Source organism: Aplidium turbinatum, chromosome 13 (genome assembly GCF_918807975.1).
Source record: "Aplidium turbinatum chromosome 13, kaAplTurb1.1, whole genome shotgun sequence".
Classification (NCBI taxonomy): domain Eukaryota; kingdom Metazoa; phylum Chordata; class Ascidiacea; order Aplousobranchia; family Polyclinidae; genus Aplidium; species Aplidium turbinatum.
Genome location: NC_137484.1, coordinates 11,314,792 through 11,337,961, shown reverse-complemented (window position 1 = coordinate 11,337,961; position 23,170 = coordinate 11,314,792). Strand labels below are relative to the sequence as shown.

General features: G+C 37.9%; 1 protein-coding gene and 1 non-coding gene across 2 annotated transcripts; both read left to right on the top strand.

The window, feature by feature from the left end:
- Window positions 1–3,657: 3,657 nt before the first annotated feature.
- Trnae-uuc (transfer RNA glutamic acid (anticodon UUC)) lies at window positions 3,658–3,729 on the top strand. Its single transcript has one exon. It is a non-coding gene; the product is annotated as a tRNA-Glu (tRNA).
- Window positions 3,730–10,543: 6,814 nt separating this feature from the next.
- On the top strand, window positions 10,544–22,978 carry LOC145781976 (V-type proton ATPase subunit B). Its single transcript, XM_082593692.1, has 11 exons — window positions 10,544–10,753; window positions 17,687–17,841; window positions 18,208–18,301; window positions 18,881–19,040; window positions 19,297–19,459; window positions 19,705–19,802; window positions 20,188–20,311; window positions 20,706–20,856; window positions 21,412–21,599; window positions 21,838–21,967; window positions 22,095–22,978. The coding sequence occupies exons 1-11, from the start codon at window positions 10,639–10,641 to the stop codon at window positions 22,244–22,246; spliced, it is 1,530 nt and encodes a 509-aa protein (XP_082449818.1). The 5' UTR covers window positions 10,544–10,638; the 3' UTR covers window positions 22,247–22,978.
- Window positions 22,979–23,170: the final 192 nt, after the last annotated feature.

Below are 23,170 nucleotides of genomic sequence, written 5' to 3'. Positions count from 1 at the left end.
ATGGGCAACTGCAGGGATGCCCAGACGTTTCTTAGCGCGGCCAAATTCAGAAGAATACACCAAAGTTCAAGCCAGTTGCTAAAGGAAAGGCACATAAGACTCCTCTCATGAAGTGATGTTGCTGTTAGCTTGTCAATATTTGTTGGCTGCGCGTTCTGACTGAACATAGAGAAAACACAATTTTTCTTTTTGTATTTATTTGACTATCAGACACGACGCATGTATGCTCGTAAACAGCACGACTCAGCTGGAGCAGTGATGCTTCACTGTCGCACGCATGGTGGCCGGAAAGTCAGGAGTTAGAATGGTGGTTGATCAGTTACCGCAAAGAATATCGCAGAGATAGTAGTCGGTCATCTGGGTTCTTAGTTTGTTCTTGTTTAGCGTCAACAAAGAAAACATTTACTTCACCTAAACCTTGATAACATGTTGAGCCGAACAATATTTAGCATCGCATATTACATCAAAGGAAACCCTGGTGGTCCCTTCCAGGCTCCGGCAGAAGTCTGGAAGAGAAATGAGGTTGGTTGGATTTTGAATCTTTATCCTTGAACTGACAAAACCTTGATAGGTTATTCCTGGCAGTTTCGCATACTTGAAGAGGCCTTTGACGCAGGGCCGGTTACCGAGATTGGCAGAGTGATGTTTCTGATTGTTGAAATTTTGTTGCCGGGGAATTAGTCCATTTAGACTAGGTGCCCGCTAAACGAAAAGCAGTTTTGAAATTTGTTGCTCGAGAGCAGGCCCGTAACTAGGGGGTGAAACCCCCCCTGCAAAAATGTTGCCCCCCCCCCCCCCCCTTGGGAAAAATGATGTTAGTTAATTAGCTCTGTTCGCTGACTTTTTAGTTTTATGCTATAGGCCTACCCAATTTTCTTGGATTGCTTGATTGTAAACATGCGCTTAATGGTATGCTCGAATGTTATGTTAAACAGACAGACTCGAGGTTTATTGCCGGCTAGATTCAGAGTAGGTACACCAGTTTCCAATTGATCTTAGCAGTGTGATAGCCGATTAGTCATCAGAGTAGCCTACTGAGCAGTTGACTGCCATTAAACGTTATTAAAGTACCTGACAAGCACTTTGGCATTTGCGTTCTAGGTAGGTTAGGCTATGCTTCTATACTTGCAGTTCATAAATGCTGTTTTCGCCATGGAATACTTTGCGTATTCTGCCTTTGCGCTTCCTTATGAAGCGTGATTCAGTTACTACGTAGCCTAGTGATGATGCGCTTCAGCAGGAATGCAACAAGTTGCATGATCAGATAGCTAAAGAAGAACATAATCATGAAATTCAAACTAGTGAAGCACTGCTACGACCTAAACCTAAGCGTACTTTGTCTTTAAATACAAGCCTTACTGGTTTCCTGGTAATGGAAGAGTTACCAGTTGTTGAAGGAATGGAGGAGGAAAGGGATCTGAGAAAGTTACTGATGTATGCTGTGATAGACAAAATAGCTTTGGACATGAAACTCAAATTTGCTGACAATTCCTGGTTTTACACATCTGTTCGTGCCCATTCAGGAAAAAATAAAAACTTCTTGGACCATGAATTGCTCATGCCACTATATATGCAACTGAAGATAGATATTCCATCAGAGGCGAAATTACAAGTCGTAAGTTAGGCTACAACAGTTCCTACATGACCATGTGCAATTTGCACAACACCAGAATTTCGATATAGCCTAGTAGGCCTACTGAAAGAACTGTACAGTGTACAATCAACGACTGGCATTCCCAAATGCATATAAAGTTGCCGCTACTGTGACATCATTCGGGTCCAGTAGTGCGGTTTGTGAGAGTGGCTTCCGGGTCTTATCTCGGATAGACAAGCTCGGGACTTTTCTAAGTCCCGGAGACTATAGCCTACACGCAGTCTATGTTCCAGACGAGACAGGCGAACTTGGTCCTGTTGGGTTTTAAAAAGGAAATGACGGAGAAAATAGACCTGGACGTTTTTGTTAATAAATTCAGTGAAGTCCATCCAAGCCTTTTGTTAACCCATCTATCTTATCTGGACCTAACCTATCTATGGCGAGGATACATTTCACTGATGGTGTGAAATACAGTCTCACTATTATCATTAAAGGATTGATCTGGAAGAGGTGATTGTTGTTTCTGCACTAGTTAAAATGAGGTGCAATGTAGGCTACACATTGTAGGCTACAATTATTATTTACAAAACGATGAGTGACAGGTGCAGCGGCTGCAGCCCTTTAGATCATAGTTGAACGTCTATAGGCGTTTTTTCTATGTATAGTATATTTTGTGTGATTAATTCAGCGAATTAGAGGAAAATGTAAATAAACTAAAACAAACTCGGAGTCCATGAAAGGCAACGGATTAACTAACAAAAGAATCAACTACAAAAGCACAAATTTCACTCTGATTTCATTGCGGTTTCTATGCCAATTTTTAACCATTTTCTCACTAGTTGGTGGTCGGATGTTTTAAAAATGATTTTGCTCCTCAATTTTTATGCTGTCGTCATTATAACTGTTTAAGCTACCGTACAGCATGAAATTGACTCTATAATGCCAGTTCACGCTGCTGTTTCTACGATAATCTATGCTAATATAAACACTGTAATACGATTAATGTTTTTTCGTAAATATACCCACATTGCGTACAAACGTTGTTTTCGTACATGATACGGAAGGTAAAAGTTGGGCCCCCTCTAGAATACTTATTGCCCCCCTGGTGCTCCAAGCTAGTTACGGGCCTGCTCGAGAGTCGAACCAGCGCCACGTGATCTTGAATCGAACGCTGAACCACTGAGCTATCGTGGTGGAGAGTGAGCTAAAGAGTTGAAAACAACTTGATTTAACATTCTATTTTGGAAAATTCTTGAAGCCCTGATTTAATTTTGTCAGTAGCTACACAGCGCTTGACTATACAGACAAGTAGCCTACCTACTCTTTTTTGTAGAAAGGTTGGCCTTTGGAAAAGCAGACTTGACTTCAGACAGCTTGGTGAAGTGCACAACATAGAAAATAGTTATTTGTGTCTCAAACAACCCGAGCTTCAGACTGAATGCTTTCAATTGCCCATAAAGATGCGGTTGAAGCTGGTCTTTAGTTTGGAAGGTCCTGCATAAGTTGAGATGAGTAGATGACCCGTTGGAACATGTTGTAACAATCTACCGCACGCTTAACCACTGAGCTGGCTGGTTGGTTGTGAATCATTTATCATCGGACTAACAAAGCCTTGATAGGTTATTCCTGGTAGCTTCGCATAGCCTACTTGTAAGTTAGAGGCTATTGACGCAGGGCCGCGGTTACCAAGATTGGCAGAGTGTTGTTGCAGAGGAATTATTCCATTCACTAGGTGCCGCTGAATGGAGAGCAGTCCTGAAATGTGTTGCTGAAGTGCACACATCGAGAGTCGAATCAGAACTGCGTGATCTTGAGCCGGGCGCGTAACTACTGAGCTAACGGGGCCGGCGAAAGCTAAATAATGTTAAAGTGTAGCCTAAACAATAAGTTCCTTCTAGGATAGGCTACAAAAAAAGAAGTTACAGTCATATAATGTGATTTTTGAATTGGACTTAAAATTTCAATGCGATTCATAAAGCAAACAAATGCCACTGACGATGCTGATTCAGGCTACTTACTTACAATGAGATTCAAAACTGACATCAATTCCGATATCTTGTGTCTCCTACATGGTCTAGTGGTTAGGATTCCTGGCTTTCACCCAGGCGGCCCGGGTTCGATTCCCGGTGTAGGAAATTTTTTACATTTTTTTGGTTTGTTGGGTACCGGTAGCCTAAAATTTTTTGCCTGCTGCGCGATGAGGTGGATTTGATTCCGGGTCAGTGAAATCGTAGGCTAACTCCCTTTAATTTACCTTCAATAAATGTTTTTTTAACAACTAGGCTACAACAACAACTCAACTGAGAAAATTAGAAAAGCCATTGAGTTTAGTGCTCAGAGTTTCTCTCAAAAAAGTCACACCATATAGGCTAGCCTACTTGGTTAGTTGGTTTTGAATCTTTATCCTCGGACTGACAATAAAGCCTTGATAGGTGTTCCAGACGGTTGTTCGCCTGGTCAAACGTCATGTAGAAACCGTTCGGGTCTACTGAATATTACGTCATGGAAATTCCTAAAACATGAGCCAAAATTGCACCATCGTCCGTAAGACTCGTGTCAAACCTGTTGAAACCGGTTTAAACATTGTGCCTTTGAGTTATCACAAATTTTTCTGATTCATTCTCGAAGTTGTTTGTTGGAAGTCGGTCGCACATTTAACTGGTTTATTTGGTGCTTGCTAGCTGGACAAACTCTCCGTCTTTTATCCAAGTAATCTGTATCGTAGTGACAGTTTTTAGAGGTGCAAGGCGTTGCATTTCGATTTCGATAGCCGCGGGCTAATTTTACAGGAATACACTTTAAGAATAGACGTTTCAAGGAGTGTTTCCTTTCGGTCACTATATGCAGACAAACGGATTCGGGAACTTTATGTTACAATTTTCCCACGAAGAGATTATGGTTTACCGCTGTGACCAATAGGTTATTCCTGGTAGTTTCGCATATTTGTAGAGGTTTTTGACTTGTGACCGATTACCGAGATTGACAGAGTGAAGTTTTCCGATTGTTGAAGTGTTGTTGCAGGGGAATTATACCACTCATTTGGTGCCGCTGAATGGAGAATATAGTCCTTAGAATGCGTTGCTCAAGCGCAAACCCCGATAGTCGAATCTAGGGATGTCTATGTAGTTATAGAAATCCCTGGTCGAATCAGCGTCGCTTGATCTTGAAGCTTGTTTGTTCACGAAGTCACGCGCTATAACCAATTGAGCTATTGGGGCTTTTTTGTTTATGGACAAGCTAGAGCCATCTACGCAAGATATAAAGTTTGAGAGTCTCATTTGAAGTTACAAAACTGATATGGTAACCTATAGGTAGGGCTACCATATGTCCTCTTTGAAGAGGATTTGTCCTCTTTTTTGAAGAAAAATAAATTGTCCTCCGAGGACACCCAAAAATGCTCAAATGTCCTCTTTTTTACATTTTCAGTTTTCTTGCTAATATTTTCAACAGAATTTCATTGTGATGTGACTTTTTTGCAATTTCCAACCATTTTTGTACCAATGCAACATGCTGATAGATTTTGAAAAAAACATTGACGTAGGCTACTATTTGATCTGCTGTTCTAAACAATCTTAGAGGTTCATTGAAACATAGGCTATTACATTGCTTTGCGATTGTCTTAAGTAGTCAAATAGTGGTCAGCGATGAGTGCTAGTGGAACTGCAAATCCACATGTGAGGAAATTTCCTCATTTGAGGAGATCTGATCAACAAATTTATGAAAATGAAAAATTGGGACAAAATCAAAAAAAAAATAAGAAAATTAAAAAATGGAGTAAATCGCAAAGAAATAAAACATTAAGAAACGCAAAAACTTGCAAAAGAGTTTGACATGTTTACATTTTAAGCTTTTCACACTTTTGCAATAAATGATTGTTTTACCCAGATCTATTTTGTATTGATATAGCGCTTGTAGACGTTGCTAATATGCTAACTTAATAGTTTGACTAATTTGTCAAGTGGAGCAAATCTAAAAAAATATCCAATGGGCACTGTGCATAACATAAATATTTCAAAAATAATTATTTTTAAAATAAATCGTGGCACGGATACTTACAACTTATGTGGGTGCAAATGTAGAATGAATTTAATCTATGATGCAGTCATAATAGTACAAGGAAGGTAACAGCTTTTTAGTTGAATCTGTCCTTAGCATCTCATTAACAGCTGTATCATGGCTTACTATATATGGCATGGCTACTTAATATAGTAAGCCATGAGCTGTATACAACTTCAATTATATTTCATGCAAGTAATTTTATGATTTCGTTAAAGCTGATCCTTTTTTTCTGAAAAAAGTTAAGGCATGGCTACCTGTAGATGTTGCCTGATTTAGTGATTTGTCACATTTTTATTACATTATTACATCACATTTTTATTTTGTCCCACAAATCGGCTTGCGAAAAACAACCTTGTCTGGATTTTTTGTGTCTGTTTTTTTTGCTGTAACTTTTGTTGCATAAAGTCTATAATTATATCCAAAAGAATGTAAAAAATTCTTCATACGTAACATTCTACTTGTATTTTACTCGCTGGCGAAACGTGTCCTCTTTTTAGGCGATGAAAATATGGTAGGCCTACCTATAGGTTTTCTTTTGAGATACATTTTTGATACGTAGGCTATATTGTTCCAACTTACAGAGAATCCTAGTTTGCAATTTACATTAATCCCTGTTTTAGCTAGTTAGTTAAGCCTACTATTTTAAAAAATGAAACAAGTTATTATATCAACGCACAGCAAATTTGTACCGTAGGCCTACGTTATTCGCTGTGATGAGCAATGGTGCGCAAGACGTTTTGCAGTAAAAAAGTGAAGCAATATTACAACTCGTGCGATTTTGCTTTCACATTGATCAGATAAACGTTAAAACTATTGATAGAAGATAATAATCCTGAACATTATCCAGACTTTTCAGTATAAACTACTTCCTTTCACTGAGGGCCTACTTTAATCTGGGATCTGGTTTTCATCAAATGGTGTACTAAATTAACCATAATGGCTCTATTAAAATTCCCCTTTGAGATAAAAGTTAGGCAAATGTTTGATTGATTGAATTTTTGTCCTCGGACTGGGAAAGCTTCTTGCAGAGCTTAATCCTGGCAGTTTCGCATACTTGTAGAGGCTTTGAATCACTGACGCAGGCCCGGTCACCGAGATTGACAGAGTGAAGTTTCCGATTGTTGAAGTCTTGTTGCTGTGGAACTATTCCATCCATTAGATGCCGCTGAATGGAAAGCAGTCCTTAACGTGCGTTGCTCAAGCGCACACCCCGAGAGTCGAACCAGCGCCGCTTGATGTTGAAGCTTCTTCGTTCCAGAAGTGACGCGCTAACCAATAGACCTTTCCCGCAGCCAACCAATGAAGCGTGACGTTGAAAACAAACCACTATTAAGAACTGAAATCGTAAGTTAGTAGTGAAGCACAGTTTTTGAACGTTTTGATGGAACAATCGCTTATTTTAGTCATACATTTTGTACTAAAAGTACTTTTTTGACTGAGTATTACAATTAAGTTATTTATTTTCAGAAAAAATTTGAATTTACTACAGAGCCTTATAGCCTATGGGCCTAATTACCGCCGGCACAGCGCTATAGCCTACTGCACGGGACCACTGAACGAAATGACCTCGCATTGATAAATTTCATTTCAAAAATATTTGAGTTTACAACTAAAGTAGGTAGCCTAATCGTGTTATCATTTCATTTAGAATGTACACTAATATTTTTTTCGTGCAGCATTTCCGTTTATTAATTGATGTTTTTGTCCTAGCTTGCCTTATGCTTTTTGGTCACTCCAGGTTTCTAGCCATTTAATGTTTGTGTTTAGTTCGGCTTCCTTTATTCTTATGGAACTAATATAGCGTATTGACACAGAATGAGACAGCATAGGCCTATGTATTTATTACTTTCTGTCGAAATAGGAATAATCACATCACAAGTTTGCAACACACACGCATTTATTTTAAATTGGACTACAGCGCAAGTGGAATCCCCAATACCATACTTTTTGGTTAAACTAATGCAACTTGATTAAATTATTAGCTTACTAACTGTTGTCTAAAACTTTTTAACATTATAAAACTCTAATTAAGTACAAACAATTTATAGTAATGTAGCAACTGCATGGTTGAGTGGTGAAAACGTTTGCGCGACGTTCGCAAAGGACGTCGGTTCGACACCGCTCCAGAGTTTGCGGCTGTGTCTCGGCAAAGACACGGCATACTAAAATAACGACAGCAATTGACTCGACAGCTAGGCTATATATCTCTTCGTTGCCTTTTATTGTGTTGCATTTGTGATCGCAGTGAAGGCTACGTACTCTATATGTTGTTGCAATGGGAGCAAAAAAAACGTGATTAGGCTACTGGATTTCATGTCAACTTTACTGGGTGGATTATAAAACTGGGTAGGCTAAACAAACAAATAATTGAAATCCTTCTGGGGTCGGAAAAAAAGGTTAAAACGTAGCTTCGATTTCATATCTAAAGTAATCACCAAACTTATGCGGAAATCCAGTTTTTATTGGATAAGTTTGGGTAAATGCTAAGTGTGTGCCTCTACATCTTCATCAACAGGTTGACCCGTTGGGCAATTAAGCCAAAAAGTGGCCAAAACAAGGTATAAGCTCATAGTAACAAAATAAATGTTTGTCAACAGCTGATTGTAGCAAGAATTGACAGACACGGGTGATTCGTGGTCTGCAGCTCGTGCGAGCTTTAGCCTACATACCGTATGTCATTTCTACGTTCTATGAAAGCCTAAGCACAGAAACAAATGGAGGTCTCATAATTGTATCGAAGCCCCAACTGACGAATTTAGGCTACGGCCTTGATTGAATGGCAATCCAGCTTATTAACCTACTTCAGTTGATTCATATTCAGTGCAAGTAGACCATAAGTGATAGGCTGCATTGCTTTCACAAGTAAAGAAGCAAAAAAGGCTACAAACTGAAACCCACTTAGCCTACGTAATTGTAGCAAATAAGACCAGCAATTCTCACTTATTATTATCAAGACATAGTAGCTAAAGCAGATAGAAATTTTAAGTCTATCAGAATTGCAGACCAACAGCGTTTTGCTTAGACATTAACACACTACCAGCAGTTCCTTCAAGCGCCAAAGCTTATGCGCAGTTACTAGAGCCCATTAAATAAGTGGCTTATCATTGTATCACTTGGCTTGTTTTTCATATAAAAGTAACTTGAATAAAATTTAACAGCCAGAACCTTGTTTTTTAACGTTGATTCCATGTTTTTACGAAGATTCTACTAACTACTCAACAAGTTATCAAGTATTCACAAGCAATTTGGTGCTTGCCTATGAAGCAGCTATCGTGGTTGTTTTCAACGTCACGCTTCATTGCACAGAGCTGCGGGAAAGGTCTATTGAGCTATCGGGGCTATCACACTGAAACTGAGCTATTACACTGAAACTGATATTTTTTTTATTTCCGCCCAAAATATAATCAAAACACTGTAGCTCTCACAAAAATACATGGCTTTCACCGCTTTGCAAGACTATTCAACTCTGTTCTCACTCTCATTTAGACAGCCCCTCTTTTGGAGTTTGATTATTCACGATAAACGTCACATGATAGAATTGCTGCGTCACGAAAATATGGTTGAGAAAGAGGTTTTGAAGACTTCTTGGCTTCACTGACGCTGGCTGGTTGAATTAAAGAGTGAGGTTGTGTTCCATCATGGTTCTATGCACTCGAAGAAAAAAGTTAATGAAACGAAAAGTGCACGCCAGCCTTGAAACAAGTACTTTTAGTTGATTGGTCAGGCTATAATAAGCTAAAGTTTGATACACTTTGTCTGTTCTTAACATTTGGAATGATCTTTGGGTGCATATTTAAAGTCACAGAGACAATGTCAAAACCTATTGACTGGGGCTTGAGTGATCAGTTGAAATAACAAATCTAATGCTGTAAAATTAGTTTTAATTGATTATTTTCAATTAGTTTTAATTGACGTCACTAACTGAAGCCTAGTCTGTTATAAAACTATGGTGTTTTTGCTCATTTCAGACTGATACAATCAGCTGACTGATAAAAAGTGAATTCAACTGAAAGACAAATGGCTAAAGAGATTAAACTAAGACAGGAATTTAAGCAAGTTGATGCAAAGCAGATTTACTATGAGAAATTGGAGCTGGTATAAAAGTCCCCCCCCCCCCCCCCCTTGGTAACTCATGACAAAGACAGGACTTGACCAAACATATAGGGTGAAACTACTTTACCTTTGCTTTACTGTTCACACACTTCAATCCACATGTTTTGGTCAATTCCTCTTTGTCATGAGTTACCAAGGGGGGGGGGGGGGGGGGGGGGAGGGACTTGTATACCAACTCCGAGAAATTAATAAGTGTTGCAATATTAGTTCTATGTCCAAACTATTTAGATACCAGCTATTACTAATCAAGTTATGACTTCTTTTAAAACATAGACTAACTTTACTTCTAAGAAGAATCATGCGTTCAATTGTTCATGATCCATAGACTATCCTTTTTTGAAAACCTTTTGATCTGCGATCCTTAACAGTTCATATGATCCATAACAATTAATCCAATCCATTTCATTAATTTGCAAGCAAAATAATTTTCTGAACGAAAATAATTTATTTGCAAACTAGAAACTTTTAAATTTACATGGTTTAACTTAACTTTATTTTCATCACAACAGTTCAGTTCAGTTAATTTTTTTGTTGGCGAAAAAGAAAGACACAAAAAGCAAAAACACAATAAACACAAATAATTCAACAAATTGGCATATGTAATCCAAATTTTAATATTTACACTTAGGCTATTTTTTAATAACTGTACTGTAGGCCTATTTCAAATAGAGTTAGAAATACCTAGGCTATCACATATTTTATTAAACAGCTTTGTTGAGGTTCTGTCTGGTATATATCATATTACGTTTAAAAACATTGATATTCATTTCAGTTGGAAGACTGTGAAAGTGAATTGTTAACTACAGTACACCTGTATTTTGAACAATTCTAAAATTGTGTAACTGAATAAGTTTGATCGCATCATTTCTTTCATGATGGCTGCAGACTTGATGCAAATGAATGAACCCCCTATAATGGGAAAGGTTGCTGCTTCTCGAGAGCATGCTTTAGCAATGACAAGAGACTACATTTCCCAGCCGCGGCTCAGTGAGTAATAAATTACAGTGCACGTGTTTGTAACTTGCAATTTGGATATAAGTATACAACAGTGATCTTGAAGATGCACAACATTTTGCCAGATGTGCCATTGTCAGAGGTGGGCAGTAGCGCGCTACTTTTGTAGCGCGCTACTAGCGGCGCTACTTTTTCAATAAAAGTAGCGGTAGCGGCGCTACTTTTTAGTTGGAGTAGCGGCTGCAGTAGCGGCGCTATTTTTTTTCCAATGTAGCGGTAGCGGGAGAGGCGCTACTTTTTTTCAGTCGCACTCGCACTCCCGCTACCCGCTACTTTTTAATTTAAAGTGAAAATAATACTCGTTTTTTTGTTCGTAATAATAATACTCGTAGTCTTGCTTCCAACCATCATAATTTGCGCGAAGAAGTTGACCGAGATCAGTGATCTTGTGACCTGTGAGGAATTGCGAGTGAAAGTCCTTGAAGGAGTGAAGAAACGTTTCAGTAAGTGCTTCAACGACATGAAGTGCGTTATGGCATCATGTCTTCATCCCTCCTTCAAGACGTCGTGGCTACAATTTCTGCACTACGTTTCCACGGATGATGCTGACGCACTGCGAGAAAAAGTCAAGACGGATTTAATTCGACTGTTGCGAGAGACATCAAGCCAGGTTGAAACCGAGAAGAGTGACACCAACACCAGTCACGAATCCGAAGATGAATTTTTTGGTGTGTTGGCGCTATCCCGTGAAACGTCGTTGCAGAAGGAAACAGCAATCGTTGACACCTTTTTTTCGGACAGGAGCAAGTCCATGAACTTCTCGAATACCGATTTGAAACGTCTCTTCATTAAGTACAACACCCCCATTCCTTCCAGTGCTGCGGTGGAGAGACTTTTCTCTGTTGGAAAGGATGTGCTCAAGCCAAAGCGGGCAGGACTTAGTGACACCCATTTTGAAATGCTCGTGTTTATGAAAGATGTGTTATTGCTTTGAAATGCTCCTGTTTCTGAAAGACAATAAATTTCCCTTATGTGTTTTCTATAACGACGTTAAAATGACAGTATAAACGATTGATAGCATTCGTTGTAAACGACTAATAGCATTCGTTTACACTGTCATTTTTTCGTCACTAGGGACTTGAACAGTGTTTCCTAGTGTCATTTTAGACAAAAGTAGCGGTAGAAGTAGCGGTAGCGCGCGCTACTTTGGTCCGAGTAGCGGTAGCGGGTAGCGCGCTACTTTTGTAAATTGGTAGCGGGTAGCGGTAGCGCGCGCTATTTTGGTCCAAGTAGCGGTAGCGGGTAGCGCGCTACTTTAAAAGTAGCGGGTGCCCACCTCTGGCCATTGTATAATTTTTGGGGCTGGTGTCAAGTAGCCTATCTGCCCTGCTTGAAAATACCACAACGTCATACATTGAACTCAACCAAAAATATTTATGACCAGGCAGAGACTTGTACATCAGCTCCAATTTTTGTCTTTATTTAATTATATATTGGTAATGCATATTTTCGCTTTAAACTTTTTTTCATGCTAAAGCAGGTATATCATATTGTTTGTTTTATAAAAGGGTACAACCGTAACCCGGAAGTTTTACTGTCTTTATCTAAAACTGATGCTGTAATAAAGTTTAAGACACATTGCTGGTAATTTGCTTCAAATACCAGTTGGAGAGTTTAGTTATTTGATACCACTACTTTTGAATGAGATTTGATGTTCTGGATCACATAAATGCTTTGTAGTGTGGATTTGTTATGTAAAATAAAATTCTAACTTATAGGACTATGCAAATGTGTAACCCTAAATAATAATAGTTCCTGGAGCCTAATATTGCAGAATATCTTAGCCTCAAAGTAAGCATAAACCAGTGAATGTAAACAATTCATTTCAATTTATCTTTTATTGCTGGCGCAAACATGTAGAGAACGGCAAAGATTAACACAAATTTGGCACCAACAAAAGGGAAAGATGGCAAAACCAAAAGGTTTAAAATATTCAAAAACAGTGTTTGGATGTCACTGTTTTTAATTTGCACAGCCACCAAACCTAGAAAAGAGATGAAAAAGATAAAAAAATTTATGTGAAAATACTCAGGCCTCGAAATTCACGGCGGACATGTCCGCCGTCACAGCATGTGATGTCCGCGGGAAGTATCCTCTAGATCCGACATATTTGTCCGTCGAGAAATAACACAGGAACTATCGATACAAATCGTCATTGCATAGCACAAACAATTGTTGCAAGAATATAATTTCCCGCGCATCTAGAAAATGTGAATACTGTATCTTCTAGCTTCCATTCAAAAAGGAAAACTTTCGACTTTTACGTTGCTTCAACGATTGATTAACAAAGGCAAATTCTTCGCTAAGAATCGATGGGAATACCGGTACTTCCACACTAATCATGCGCAACTTAATTCAAGTCTTACGTCACAATGTCTGGCTTTGATCCAGTAATATTGATAACACGCAAGGTTGGTTACAAAATTAGATTATACGAGTAGGCTATAACAGTAAGACGCAGCAAAATTTGTTAAGTTTTGGTATTACAGTAAGAAAGAAAATGCCCACGGAAAAGTAAATTTCGCTCACAAGACACACAAAAATAAACCTGAAGAAAAAAGCCCAATGAAAATTTGCACAGCAGAAAATAGTGGCATTAGTGTAGAAGTTTTCCGACTCGTGCCCAGAGCATTGTGACGCAAGAAGCCACACGACCTCGTTCGGTGGAAGTTAATCAGTTACCGGTACTTATGCGTCGTATTAAGCATCTACACGGCGCTTTAACTCTTCAAGCGCATATCGTTGGTCTGATGAAAGCCTTTCAGAGTGACTTCACTGAAATTTTAAAAAGCCTTCTCAACCGTAGCTATATATACAGTAGTTCTTAAATGGCGAAGAATTTTCAAGATAAAGTGATTAAACATGACGATCAATGCTAAAACTGGTGTGTCCGCCGTAAGACTTAATTTGTCAGCCGAGATAGCTGCTCAGACCGGACACGTTTGTCTGCCGTCAACAAAAACAAATTTCGAGGCCTGAATACTACAAAAATAGTCTACAATTACAATCAACACTTGCCAGTGCAACAAGGGCGATTTTAACCACCAGCTGAAGTTAAACATAACAAGCCCAATCCCTCTCTTCAACAAAAGAAAAAATAGGCCGAAAATTACTGTACAATGAACACTTGCAACAAGGGCGATTTAAACTTTACAGAACTACACACAAGTTTCCTGAACTTTTCACCTTGAAAGTTTAACAAAATTATGATGTCACAAAATAAAGACTCAGCAAAGTTAAAAGTTTAGGAAACCGGCTTAGTGTGACCAGATGAATTCAGGGGAAAAAACTTAAATCCAACGTGAGACACAACTAAGTACAATCAACTACATACGCACCATTTATTTTTTTAGACAAGCTTTGATTAATACTTGGTTTGATTAATAGTTGAAAGTTATCAATATTTCACAAAAATTAAAAACGAAATAAAAAATTTGGTGTTTTAAATGCATTTATAATTTCACAGAAGATAAACTTAGTGAAAATAGTTTTAAAAAAATATATATATTTAACTGCAAATTAAGGAGAAAGATTATACTGTAATTGCAACAATTTGTATAATAAATTAAGCCACATAAATAAAGCAGTTTTGTAATAATACAAATTTTAATACAAATATCTAATAAGGTCTGGCAGCACTGCTTTTAAAAATACAGGTTAGGCTACCAGTCAACATTTAATTGTAGTGGCAATTTAACGCCTAATAACTATTTAAAACAAATTAAAGTTGCATTTCAATAATAATTGTATCTCATTCCAGGCCAGTCTACTTTTTTATATGATGCAATTTCCGCTCTTGCATGCTTACTTCTTGTCTTCACTTTTTTTTACTTTTTGTCTTTACGTTTTTCTGAAATTCCATTTGCTGATAGCACTGGTCTACACAAAATTTCAGGTTTGGGTTTTGACAACTCATTTTAGCTAATTTTGGGGTGCTGAATCCGAAAATGAACTCAGATTTTCTCTATCACATCACGTTTTTGAGATATGAAATATCCCTAATTTTTGAAAAAAATCAATTTTTGCCCCCCCTCTGTTGTCAAAACAAGGACTTCTGATGCAATAAACACTGCTTTACCTGCAATAATCTAGCTTTAATTAGCAAACAAGCATTCTATATTATATTCACACAAATTTGCGTTGTCTTTATTAAAATTTCAAGCCTTGGAATAAAAAATAGGCATGCAAAAGAGCAACCATAATAACATCAAACGCTACATTATGCTGACGAACATGTCGATAGGACAGTGACAAGGTATTATCTGAATCATAGCCTACAGTTCACACAATATGCACATAGACATTCCAATGGAGTGCAGAAATTCTGAAGACACACACAGAAATAGCAAAGTGCCAAAATAAAGATTGACTCAAAAGGACTTGGGCAGGGCGAGTTCAGAAACAGTCAAAAAAAGAGCTTTCATAAAATATGAACTCTTCACTTATAAGCTTAAAAATGCTCTTTTGAGAGACTTTCGTTTATGAGCAGCATCTGGAATTTCTCTTTTAAAACTCCAGCAATAGTCGGCCATCATATGACAATCCCCATGACCTTGATAACGTTCCTCCATAATTTTAATATCCTGGTGGAAACGTTCACCCTGTTCTTCACTAACTTTTCCAAGGTTTTCTGGAAACTCACCCACATGGCTCTTCAAATAGTGAACTTTGATGCTCATCCTGCATCCCAAATCTTCAAAACTAAGCAGTAGCTCCCTCAAGAGATCTTTATAATTTTCTGCTTTTCTGTTTCCCAAAAAATTTCTCACAACAGCACCGAAAGCATTCCAAGCTCTAACCTCGAATGGCAACATTGATTTAACAAAATTTTCATCCTTTAACAATTGCCGGATTTGTGGTCCATTGAAAATCCCAGCTCTTTTTTTCTCTTCACTGAGACCAGGAAAAGCATAACATATATACTTAAAACACTCTCCTTCATGATCCAAAGCTTTTACATATTGTTTCATGAGACCAAGTTTGATGTGAAGAGGAGGCAAGAGGATCTTTTTGATATCAACTAACTTATTACGTATGATATTTTTGTCTCCAGGTGTCAAGGTGAGCCTTGGAGGCAACTCTTCTTTGTTCCAGTGCTGATCCTTGGCCCTGCTGTCCCAGTAGCATAGGAAACATGGGTATTTGGTGTAGCCACTTTGTTGCCCCAGCAAAAAGTTCACTATTTTTAAATCTACACAGATAAGCCAACCATGCTCATGGTACTTTAACTTTTCAAGAACGGTTTTGGTGTTCTGATACTCTTTTTTCATTGTCACCGAATGTCCTATCGGAATAGAACCGTACACGTTACCATTGTGAAGTAGAACACACTTCAAACTTCGTTTGGAACTATCAATGAAAAGTCTGCATCATACTGTGGTAATCCCATTTCTAGAAGAAGCTCTTCTATATTGTTGCAATAAACGAAATCATTGTGGGAAGCAAAATATGGAAGCAGTTCTTCTTCTCGTTTGCGATAAAATGTCACGCTTGTACCAGCTTTGAGAAGTTTCCCTTCCTGTAGCCTTGATGCCAATAACTCCGCAGATTGCTTAGGCAAATGCAAATTTCTCACTAAATCATTTAATTCCATCTGATTAAACTGGGAAGGCTTGTCTGACGGATCCTCGGGTGCTTGTTGAAAAATTTCACTTTCTCCTTCACTAAACGATGCTTCTGAAGAAGAAATAGCCTCTTCGTGTAGTTCTGGAAGTGATGTAAATACTGGCAGTGGCTTTTCATCACTGTGGGGAACTGGTAGGAAACCGTACCGGTAGGTAAAAAAACGTAAAAAAAAACGGTAAAAAACCGTACAGGTAGGAAATACAATACTAGTACGGTAATTGGGGAAAAACTTACCACAGACATTGTGTATGCTGTGAACTCGAATGGGAGGATGATAGTGAATTGAATGTGGAAATGTTTGGCTGATTGATTCTTATTTCAAACAATGATGTTTGTCGATTTTCCATATTTTTGTGTACGGTACACAGTAACTATTTCCGTAACTAAGGTATTACTTGAAATATTTTGTTTAGGTGAAATATTTAGCTATATTGCTAAGCCTAAGAATGTGTTGCTAATTCAGTGAAATTGCTTCTTAGTACTTGAAAATTGAGTTGGCCCTATTTTTGGCCCCTTGTTTTAAAAGCTGGCTCTTTTTTGGCCCTTTTTGAACGTGCAGTTGGCTCCTGGCCAAATTTACATCTGGTAACCCTGCTGCACAGAGATAGCAGCTGACCCACAGATAACGCTTGAGAAGCCAAGACGGGGAGTTCAAGCCAGCATGGATAAACTCAACGCTACCAATCTCCACTATGTCCTATTACGATTATCATAACAGAACTTTTTTTTTATTTTAGAGGAAATCTGAACCAATTTATGAATTTAGTGTAAAAATATCTCTATGTTTGAAAGTTTATAGCTGTCAGAAAATAATTATATTTGACATTTTACTGCACTAAAAAGGGTAAAAATTGGTCAATTTCATAAAATAATGGCAACGATAGAAAGAAAACTTGATGTGATAGAGAAAATCTGAGTTCATTTTCGGATTCAGCGCCCCAAAATTAGCCAAAATCAGTTGTCAAAACCCAAACCTGAAAAAAAAGTTGAAATTTGTAGACCAGTGTAGTTTGGAGAATTATAAGATTGCTTTTTTTCGAGATTCTTCATCTTGGTATCAAAATGACCACAAACAAATTTTCTACTGAATTTTCCTCAAAATGGGATGTCTCCAGGCCTAATGTTTTTGTTGAGTTCAATTTTTACATTTAGACCTGGAGAACAATCAACTTACTGCTGATTCTAAAAAGCGCGGGAAAAACTGGATCATCTATTTCAATTTTGTTTTATTAATGACTTAACAAGAAATTATGATTATTATACTATTTTCATGTTTTTCAGCATACCAAACAGTGTCAGCAGTGAATGGACCATTAGTAGTGCTTGAAAAAGTCAAATTTGCAAAGTATGCTGAAATTGTAACATTAAATCTGGCTGATGGTACCCAGCGCAGTGGTAAAGTGCTTGAAGTCAGTGGAGATAAAGCCATCGTGCAGGTAATCTGTAGGGAAGGTTTGAACCCAGACAGTAAAATCTTCCAATTTCACATGTATACGGTAACTATAAATGATGGATTTTGCTGTCTGGGAAGTTTGTGTGAAAATGATTTAATGCTTATTATCCGGACCATCATGAAAATACAAGATGGTGGAAATATACATTATACAGTCACTGTTTCGGTACTGATTTTTTTTTCAACTATGCAAGTATTAAATGATGTAACCAGTAAAACAAGTTTTTTAAAACTCGCTTTACTGTTTTTGTGTTAAAGATAACACAGCTGAATGTAGTGCAAAAGTTTATGCAAAAGACTCGCATATATCTGGTGCTGTTGTTGGTCATTTATGTTTTTTTCTATGTAGGTATTCGAGGGTACATCAGGCATTGATGCCAAACATACGACTTGTGAATTTACTGGAGATATTTTAAGAATACCTACTTCTGAAGATATGTTAGGTAATATATATATATACCATAATATTAATGAATGTACATTACAAGGGTGACCCAAAAAGATACGTACCCATGAAAATTTCAATTGTGACTTTTATTGAAAAGCTATTTATTTCAAATTACAACCACACATTATTCAGTTTATAGAAGACCATTGGCCAGAGTTTCAGCTTTTTCTGTCAATTTTTAGTCAATTTATGGCTTTCCCAAGATGTGTTCCAAATGTGAAAAAATCGAATAAAACATGGGTACACATCTTTTTGGGTCACCCTGTATAAAAGAAAATCAACATAATGTGCCTTAGTGCCTGATCCTTTCTATGACTTTAACATCTTTTCAATAAATCAACATAATCAGGTATCAAATTTTATGCCATGTGTGATGCATATGCTGTTGATGACCTTTTTTTCTTGGCTGAGCTAATGAGTGAAGTTGTCACCTATTTTCAATTTCGGATTTACAGTGTTGTCTTCATAAACAAGCTTGTTTTGCACAGGATATTTTAACACATTATGGTAACGTACATAAAGTGTTTTTAGTTATCTTCATTGCATTGATTCTAGTGTATAATTTTAACTGCAGGAAGAATATTTAATGGATCTGGCCAGCCAATTGACAAAGGACCAGCTGTTCTCCCTGAAGATTATCTGGATATTGAAGGCCAACCAATTAATCCAAAGTCTCGAATTTACCCTGAAGAGATGATTCAAACTGGTATATCTGCAATTGATGTCATGAACAGGTGACATATTGTCCTGTTACTGGTAGTATTACAGTGTGCGACCTAGGGTAGTTATTGAAATAAAAATTAAAAGTGTAGTGTGATTGCTTACTTTTTAAATATAGTAAGTTGTCAGCGCACTCATTAAAATTTATATCATACAATTGACATGGAACTATGTTTGTTCTTTTATATAACAATGTGTTCTGCTTAAGTTTGCTTTTGACCATTGGCCGTTGTTATGTCTTTACCATGCAATTTCGTTTTGTGTTTACAGCATCGCACGTGGCCAGAAAATCCCCATCTTTTCAGCTAACGGCCTTCCACACAATGAAATCGCTGCTCAGATATGTAGACAAGGTGGACTGGTCAAGTTGCCAGACAAGGGAGTGTTGGACGGACACACTGAAAACTTTGCTATTGTGTTTGCAGCCATGGGGGTACGGCGTTGGCAATTTACATCTTCTAAAATTTTAAGTTGTCTAAATTTCGACTTTTAGCACTGATTATATCAAAACACTTTACTTTTCGAAACGTTTTCTAAGATAAGTTGAGTTTCCGCATTTTGAGATATGGTTTAACAAGTTCAACCAAGTATTCCAAGCACTTCGCTTCCAAGTTCTTTTGTTTCTACTGCTTGTAGTGCAAAATAGTGTCATGTTATCAAAGCTGTCTGCTTATTTAGGTGAACATGGAAGCTGCCCGGTTTTTCAAGTCGGATTTCGAGCAACATGGTTCCATGGACAATGTTTGCCTTTTCCTCAACTTAGCAAACGACCCAACGTAAGTGTTGGTTTATTTTCTCGTTTCCAGCCCTCGCTCGCTGGTTGAAAGTTTAGATTAATTGGACGGAAAGGCAAGGAAGCAATTATTCGTGTTGATGATATACTGATAAATCAAAATGGCGATTTTAACCGTTAAACTGAACGTTTCAATTAAAATTTTCGGGTTGGAATTATTGCATTTGTATGTAGCAGTCGTGAATGTATAGCTTTTCCTCGCTCAAGTTTTTCTATCAACATACGATTGAATTTCTTAAGCATATATCTCTTTCGAATAGCAAATGAAATTTTAAGAGTATTGCAAAATGAAGTCAAAACTGCCTCGCCACGATTCTCTCAGATTTCTGTATTTTTTTCATTCGCTTGTCATCTCCTTTTTTTCTTAGGATTGAGCGCATCATCACCCCCCGTATCGCCCTCACCACTGCTGAGTTTCTCGCTTATCAATGCGAGAAGCACGTTTTGGTTATTCTCACTGACATGAGCTCGTACGCTGAAGCTCTTCGAGAGGTAAAGAGTAGTGAATATTGTGTTAAACTGCTCTGTAAGTTCAGAGTTTGTTTTTATTCCTGACCATCACAGCAAAAAACAACTTATGCCAAACATAGCAGAAGTCTTGAAAAAGGTAGAAGCGACGAAACACGGACGTTATAACGTGCGTGATACCAAAGCAGGACAATCAGTTTAAAATGTGGCACGGTTTGCAACACCGTAAAAGTTTGTAAGAAAGGCCCTGGGCAAAAATAGTGAAATATCTAGCATGGTTGACATTGGTTGTGTATCTTTTGTAACATATGAAAGCTTTTGCTTTATGTAAAATCAACCCTACTGCAGTTCTAACTCAACTTTCTTTCCATTTTCATCAGTATCCAGCTTTACAATATAACATCTTTATAACGTTCAGGTATCTGCTGCCAGGGAGGAAGTGCCAGGCCGACGTGGCTTCCCTGGCTACATGTACACCGATCTTGCCACAATATATGAACGAGCTGGCAGAGTGAACGGGCGCAGTGGATCGATCACGCAAATTCCAATCCTGACCATGCCAAACGACGGTAAATGTTTTTTTTTTCTAACTTTGATTCAAATACTATTTTCTACGTACTGTATTAACTTGCTCTATTTGGCAACTCGTCTTCTTTAAGTGATGTTTTCTCGTAAAAATCACGGTACTGAAATTGCCAAGTCGCGTTTAAAATTGAGATACGTCTCCTTGTTTGATCAGTTGCGGTGACACGTTGTGTTTTCATACGACAAATTTGAATGATTTGATGACCTTGCTTGAGCCTTAATCTTGAAAACAGCGCCGTGTGATAGCTTCGTATGACTCATAACGAAGTAATGAATATATGCGTGCAATGAATTCGATTAAACTCAATTGCTCTATACAACATTCTTGTGTGACGAAGCTAATTTGTTTACACAAAAATGCTTCACACAAGCTGTACAGTAAACTGCTCAATTTCAGGATTACCTTAGTTTTTTTTAAATTATCTCTTTAGGCATTATTATTATGACAGCAAATGGAAAAAGCTTCGATAAGTGTTTCAACTGAATTTGCAATCATTCACATCAAGTTTTCAGCTACATGTTTCCACATATATGCGCAGATATAACGCATCCCATCCCCGATTTGACGGGGTACATCACCGAAGGTCAGATCTACATCGATCGTCAGCTCCACAACAGACAGATCTATCCTCCCATCAATGTCCTACCCTCCCTGTCTCGTCTCATGAAGTCTGCTATCGGCGAGGGGATGACCAGGAAAGACCATTCCGATGTCTCCAATCAATTGGTTGGTAGTTTTTAAGCTTGTCATTTTGTATTTCCAGTAGCATTCTGTCAAGCCAAAATATAAGTCACCCTTCATTCATGACAGTATGTGATTATAGAGCTGATCTTTGTAGTCTGTTGTATACCCTGCAACTGTATTAAAAAGAGTGATTTAAGTCACAACTCCCCTGTGCGGTATCACGTCGTGTGCAACAAAATAATACAGTTTTATAATAATTTACGAGTTGTCTTCTGCGCAGTATGCCAACTACGCCATCGGCAAGGACGTCCAGGCGATGAAGGCGGTCGTCGGAGAGGAGGCGCTCACTGCGGACGACATGCTCTATCTTGAGTTCCTTACCAAATTCGAAAAGAATTTCATTACTCAAGGTACGTTTTCTATTCTATGATTGTATAAACAATCCGAAGAAAGGACTTGGTCTTCATATTATTTACAGTTTGCGTGAAATGTTACCATTCCTAACCACGTTGCGCGTGGCAACTCTTTTCTTTTCAGGTCCTTACGAAAATCGAAGTGTTTTTGATTCTCTGGACATTGGTTGGGAATTGCTTCGAATCTTCCCGAAAGAAATGCTCAAGAGAATCCCACGAAGCGTTATCAACGAGTACTATCCGAGGAAGAAGCCTGCCGCGCCTGTTGACAAATGAACAACAGACTTTCCCTGTTTATCGTTGACTGTTTGCAATAGGCTATTGTTTAAACTCTGTGGGACCAATGATTATTATATATTGATTAAACGTAGCATATCTTGCACGTTAGTTTAAGCTTTGAAGTGCGTTACAACGCGTGACTGTATTTCATAACAGTAAAGATTTTTTGCTTTGTTGTTCGTACTGTTGACCACATTGTTTTCGTGCGGCCCACTGATAAGCGTTGTCTTGTAATGTAGGCTGTATTTTTGAAATTTACAATCGTGGAGCTGTAAAGGTATGCAAAAAATGTCAGCATTCTACAGAAATGCTATTTTTTGTTGTGAAGGAAGAACCTACCCTGCAACATTTTAAAGTAGTGGGCAATCAGAAACTTGTGGGGTGTTGAGAAAATTTCTACACGATGTAGTAAAACTAATGTCAGTGTGAACTTGACGCTTAATGAAAGTACGTAAGTTTTGGTTAAAACATAATTCTCTCACTGAAAATTTCACATTGTAGCGAAACGTAAAACCTCGGTTAGCCTATCTCGGGGGACGGCTATCATTAACCTACTTTCTTCACATATTGCTCAATAATTATTTTCTTGAAACTTGTTTGCGATAGGTAACTGACACAAACAAGCTTGACATTTTTCGCTCAACGCGTGAAAAGCATTTTATCATTCTTAAAAATCTTGTTACATTATATTGATCTTTCGTTTTTTGCAATACATGAATGTTGTCCCGGCATGGCTCACTTCTTGACATAGCAGATCAACATGTTCCAGGATTTAGTCCATTTTTTAATTCGACTGTTGGAGCAGACTTTCCGCGAGATGTGTCAATTCAATACTGTAGCCAAATACAAAAACTTCATTTCAGTGCCGTTAAAAACATCAAGTTACTGGAGAAAGCAAACTATTTATCGCTTTAAATAACT